The 6,000-nt window shown below is 49.6% G+C and overlaps 2 protein-coding genes across 2 annotated transcripts in view; one reads left to right on the top strand and one right to left on the bottom strand.

The window, feature by feature from the left end:
• Positions 1 to 2,237, bottom strand: part of LOC108527766 (LIM zinc-binding domain-containing Nebulette-like) — a 216,049-nt gene extending 213,812 nt beyond the window's left edge. Inside the window, exons 1-2 of the mRNA XM_017869228.1 lie at positions 2,151 to 2,237; positions 771 to 865 (exon numbers count right to left, since the gene is read on the bottom strand). Coding sequence (XP_017724717.1) covers positions 771 to 865; positions 2,151 to 2,219 — 164 coding nt within the window. The 5' untranslated portion in view covers positions 2,220 to 2,237. The remainder of the gene's footprint in view (positions 1 to 770; positions 866 to 2,150) is intronic.
• On the top strand, positions 2,200 to 3,300 carry LOC108527765 (collagen alpha-1(I) chain-like). The gene is made up of 2 exons (XM_017869227.1): positions 2,200 to 2,753; positions 2,866 to 3,300. The coding sequence occupies exons 1-2, from the start codon at positions 2,218 to 2,220 to the stop codon at positions 3,218 to 3,220; spliced, it is 891 nt and encodes a 296-aa protein (XP_017724716.1). The 5' UTR covers positions 2,200 to 2,217; the 3' UTR covers positions 3,221 to 3,300.
• Positions 3,301 to 6,000: the final 2,700 nt, after the last annotated feature.

Consider the following 6,000-nt stretch of genomic DNA (forward strand, 5'->3'; position numbering starts at 1 on the left):
CCTAACTTGTAGGGTCGTTGTAAAGATTAAATGATCAGTATGCATAAAGTGCTTAGAACAGAGCTTGACACATGGTGAGCACGATATAAATGCTAGCTAATTGCTATTCTAGGCTAGCAGCATGCCTACACAAAAGCCTTCCAAAGAAGGCTTACCTTTTTTAATCCCCACCTACTACAACACTAACCAGCCGGAAGTACCGGGTCTACTGCAGTAGATCTACTACAACCGACCTACTACTAACCAGCCAGGAACACCCATGTCTTTGGTTCCATTCTCCAAACCACTCTTTGATTTCCTGTTTAAGCCCAGAATCTCTGCAGTGGTCTCAGCTAAGACCAAATGAGCAAGACTCCTTTCCATAGCAACTAGGTTCAGGTATGAAATTGCAGTATGGCAACATCCTATGATTAAAATGGAAATTGACACAGGATTAAAATGGAAATCTACCTGACATGCACTTCAGAGCCCACACGTTCTCAGTGGGGAAGTTCTGCAGCTTCTAATAAGTGTCCCTAAGTCTGTAACACTGTGAACCTCAAAAACTAACCTAGTTGAAGATGCATAGAAGTTACCCAACACATTAGAAAGGCATAAAAAGCAGTGATCATCAACAAAGTACATGGCTCCAGAGTCTGTGATATAAACAGGTAACTAGCCACTGCCACACCTGGGTGACACAGTGAGTCAGTTCTTCAAAACAGGCAGGTCCACTGGCTCTCAAGCTCTGAGGCTGTGCCACACCTGGACAGCATGTTGACAATACTTACGCATTACAATAGGGCTTCTTTTCATAGCCTTTGTAGTTGTTCATGTTGAGTGCCATCTTGCAGACCTCACAATGGAAACATCCTTTATGCCAATACTGGAAAAAAAAATTTAAAAATTCAGTACAATGCCAGTTCTTGCCAGGATGGGCACAGAAGGAAGGCTTTTGAGCGCATCACGGTCCCTGTAGCTGAAAATGCTACAACAAAATAAGTGTAGGGAACTGTGGATGTGTTTACCTACTTTCAGCTAAGTAAATAAAGCAGGCAAGCAGGCAACTCTGAAAATTGAGTCTTAAAGGAAGACTCACCACAATATACCGACGCACCATGGAAGTACTGTCAACGCTCTGTCGAAACAGCACTTCTCTGAGCAGCCAGAAAAGAATTCTGAGCTCGGTTAATGAAGAAACGGGGCCCAGAGAGTGGCTTTGAAACCAAAAGGAAGCCAGTTCAAAGTGTCTAAATGCAGGGTTTGTAGGATCTCAACAAATATGTGTTCACCCGAAGTCAGGCAAGCTGAGGGGGCTGCAGGAGGACTATGTAAGTACCCCTACACAGGACCAGCTTCCACTAAAATGCTGGACCTCTGACTCTGCCTGGGATGACTGTCAAGATGACAGCTTGTTCTAAGGAAGCATTTGTATCTTCAGACGCAAATTTCCCCAGAACGCCCCTGGCTGGTTTCAACTGTCAGTCACTCCGGATCGCTCCTGGGTGTCTCTCCCCGGCTGTTCCTCTCCATCCCTGCCCGGGAAGGGCAGGAGGTAGGGCTGGAGGGGCCCGGCTACAAAACTACTTCCCCTGGAATTCCCCACCCGGTGGATTAGACACCCCTGGGTCCGGCTTGCCACGCTGAGCCGGGGCTCTCCAGCAGGGATTATTCTTAGCAATGCGGCAGCGGCCGCCCCATGACATATTAATTACTATTTGCCTCTCCCCCTCGCCGCGGTCACAGGAGGCGCTAGGGGTGGGCGGTGAGGTGGGATCGCGGGCGGATCTGTGCTGCAGGGGTCAGGGGTATTGTGGAACACAAGTGGAGGTGGAGGGGGCGCGGCTCGCCGAAGTGCCCCCCTGGGTGCCCAGCCTGGTCCCTCCGGGGCCCGGGACCGCGCACCGCCGTGCGCCCTCCGCAGCGGCTCGGCAGATGTCGCGCAGCCCGGTACCGCGACAAAAGCCCTTCCCGGTTCCAACACCACAATCGCCAAGCGTGTCTCTGACACTCCCGCGGGCGTCTTCGTTCGCGCGCCCTCCCCCCTTGCCAAGGCACAGGCACACGCACCGACCCACTCATCGCTTTCCATCCCAGGTGCCAAAACTTCTCGGAGCAGGTGCAGCCCGGCGCCCGGCAGGTCCAGGCTGGCCCGGCGCCCCCTCGCTCACCTTATCCAGGCAGTTGACTTTCTCGGTGGGATACACGACTTTTCCGCAACGGGCGCACTGGGGGTTCATGATCGCGATTCCCGGGGGCGGCGGCGGCGGCTGCTGGCTCCGAGGAGCCTCTGTGACATCCCCCGGCGAGCCCCGCACCGCCTCCGGGCAGGCGGGAGGGCTGCGGGCGGCTGGCGCCGGGTGGGGAGTCGGCGCCGGGCCCCGGGTGAGTGCACGGGGAGGGCGACGAGGCCTGGCGCCTGGGGCCGGCCGCGCTCTAGGGCTCGCAGGCGCTGGGGCTCGGCTCCGGCTCGGGCTCCGCGCCGCTGGCTCTGCGTCGCTCGCACTCCAGGTACGGGTGACTCACACAGTCACTCGCGCCCGCCCCTCGCGCTCACTCGCTCCCCCGCCTAGCCGCCGCCGCGCAGGCCAAACCCACTGGCGCGCCTGGACCGAAGTGGCAGGGAACGTGCACGTCGGGCACCCTGGGAGGGAGGGCGCAGCGGGGGAGGGGGCGGGCAGAGACCCGGAAAGCTCCGCAGACCGCCGCGGGTGCGACTTTGCGGCCTGGGGAGCGAGCCTCGCGCCACCGCCGCCGCAGGCCGGGGAGCCCAGGTGGGCGGCGGCTGGGGAGGGAGGGATCCAGGCGGGGGACGTGACAAACACCGGTGGGGAGAATGCTCAAACCCACGTACTCCCTTCCCTCCCTCTCGCTTCTCTTCCCCAGCCAGGGGCACCCTCATCCCAGGCTGACTGACATCCCTGGCACCCAAATGTCGCGGGGAGTGCGGGGCCAGGGTGCGCCCTCCCTCCTCCTCCAGCCAGTAAAACCGGGGACAGTGGCACCCAGTCTCAGGGCGGAGGCCGTTTCTGCTGCGCGCAGCGACGCGCCCAGGCCCAAGGGCCGGAAGATCCGCGGGGAACCTGGAGACCCGCGTCCCAGAGGCGCCGAGGGTTGCACCGCGCCCGCTCCCACGGGCCTCTTCCGAGAGGACGCTTCCCGCGCGTGTCCGCGGGAAGTCCTAGGATCCTGGATGAGAAAGAGCCTTCTCTCACCGGCTTCCAGACCCCGTGCTTTTTAATACCTTTCCTTGCAGAGCGACTGGTCATTTTTGGCCCGAGGCAAGCTTCTCTTGATTAATAAATGACCACGGCTCGTTTTAAATGTGCGTAGATGTATACATTGTATTGTTTTGCAATTCAACACCTCAAAGATCTGGGAAAAGTTCTTCACCTGAATTACGGAAAGCAATTACAAACTCGTAGTCCAAACCAGAGGAGCCAGAAAATCAAGTAGAAGGCTCAGGGTAGGATGAAACCAAAGGGAACAGGAATCGTTTCTTGCTTTTAATCAGATGTCAGGTTATTGGACTCACTTGATAAGAGGGAGCAAAATGAATCAAACACAGCCTAGGTTCAAAGCCTGACCCCGCCGTCTAATGATGTGACCTTGTGCAAATTCTTAGTCGCTCTGTGCCTCAATTCTTTAATCTACAAAATGGGAGTAAGGATGCAGCTACGTAACAGCTTCTACCCTCCTGCTGTGAGGATTAAATGAGTCAGCAGTTCTGAACTGCTTCAATTGGCCTGGCTGAAGGGAAGCTCTAGGGAAGAGTCAGCTAGGATTATTATAAATTGGTTATAACAAAGAAGCGAATACATTCCGTTGCTAGCACACAGATTAAGACTCAATAATGCCACATACCAACTGCCACTGCTCTGACGAATATTTCTGTCATTTCAAAAAAAATATCATGGCTGCAGCTTTTCATGACAAAAGAAAACCATTGGTTTCTCGGCCTCTTAAACAGCTGCACTGATGAACATATTCATAATAATGCTGTACTGTTTGACTTTCCAGAAGACGTAACTTCTTTAAATGTATTCACCAAATGCAACCGCCCCTGAGCCACTCACTCGCTGCCATGTTCACAAGTCCACCTCAAAAGCAAATAAAATGAGAATTTGCTGTCAGAGAGGATCGGTTGTCTTCTAAAAATATTTCAGAGCTCGTTAGAAATGTATGAGGAGGGGGAAAAATATGTGATCACCTGAAAGGCAGTAGTTTAAAAAAAATTACATTTTCATAACTGTAGATCATGAAATATAGTTTGAATATCTTATTCTCTTTTTCAAATTGTAAGCACAAAATTCAGAGCAACAAATTGTAAGCACAAAATTCAGAGCAAGAATGCTGGTGATATGTGACATGTAGAGCTGATTACATCTGACCTTTTAACTAGAAGTTATGTTTAATCTTTTCTTTTTTTCTGAGACAGGGTCTAACTCTGTCACCCAGGCTGAAGTGCTGTGGCACAATCACGACTCTCTACAGCCTTGACCTCCCAGGCTCAGGTGATCTTCCCATCTCAGTCTCCTGAGTACCTGGGACCACAGGCATACACCACCATGCCCTGCTAATTTTTGTATTTTTTGTAGAGATGGGATCTTGCTGTGTTGCCCAGACTGGTGTCAAACTCCTGAGCTCAAGCAATCCTCCCACCTCAGCCTCCCAAAGTGCTAGGACTACAGGCATGAGGCACCACACCCAGATACATTTGATGATTTCTTACCAAACCAGCAGTGATCACAGTGCCTGACATATAGTATGAGTGAAATGAACAAATACATTAAAACCATATTCATGTGATATTTTATTCTCTGAAGAAGTGATACATGCTCAGAGTTACATTTTTCTCTCATTTTTTCTCATTTTCTACATCAAACCAGCCTCTAAATTTCTTAATGCCATTTTACTGATGTAAGAAGAATTTTAATACCGTCTGTCTTAAAAGGACTTCTTTTTTTCCAGATTCAAAGTACTGTAAACAAAGAATTGGCAGAAACCTGTCCTCTAGCCAGCCTTCCCTCTTCAAGCAGATAAATGATTGAATTGTCTACTAGGGAGACCTTTGCCCTTCCATGTCTTTTTAACTTGACTGGTTAAGAAATTGTTCCTTATGTTAACTCTATCCTAATATCTCTACTTTAATTTCAATCCTTTTCTGCTGGCGGTGACATCCACAGATATAAAAAACAACTGACCTTCATCACCATCCTAAAAACACTTCTATATTTATAAAGTTGAATTTTTTTTTAGCTAAAATCCCCAAATCTGTTTACTTTTTCCTCCTATTTATGAGAGCCCCGTTTATGCAAAATCAATTATAATCACCTTTATTATTCAGGCTACATAAATTGAACTCCAAATAAAAGTTTTAAAGCATAACTAATATCACAAAAGGCCAAAGAATGACTTTGACTAACATCACTTTGGATGCAGAGCGTGATGGATGGTATGATTTGTTCACAATTTTTTTTTCCTTCTATTCTGATACACTTCCTATGGGCAGTGTATCTTTCCCCACTGAGCTTGACCCTGTGACTTCCGTTGGCCAACGGAATGTGAGTGGACAAGACATGCGTCGTATCTGAGCAGAAGCTTAAAATGCACTTGCACAGTTTGCTCCTGTTCTCCCACCCCTTTGGGCTTTGGCCCTCGGCCTTGAAAAGATCATACTGCAAGGGGGTGACTGCTTCTTTGACTTTTGTCCAAGAATGAGATGGGCTGAGCCATGCCCAACAGAGCTACAACAAGCCCACAACCCTCACAGAACGGGAGTAAGAAATAATTGTTATTGTAAGTCACTGAGATTTGGGGGATTGTTTGTTACTGCAGCAAAAGCTTACTAATACGATGAGACTTCAAGAGAAATGTTTTCCACTTCATCAACAATAAGAAACAAATGAATTTACATAAAATTCAGTACACAGTCTTTATTTTCTAAAAGGCGAGCTGTTAAAAGTGTAGTGGCCAATAAAGTATAGAGCTCTTCTTATTATTTCATCATCTCATTTTATA

This window comes from Rhinopithecus bieti, unplaced genomic scaffold (assembly GCF_001698545.2).
Source record: "Rhinopithecus bieti isolate Rb0 unplaced genomic scaffold, ASM169854v2 scaffold_3043, whole genome shotgun sequence".
NCBI lineage: Eukaryota > Metazoa > Chordata > Mammalia > Primates > Cercopithecidae > Rhinopithecus > Rhinopithecus bieti.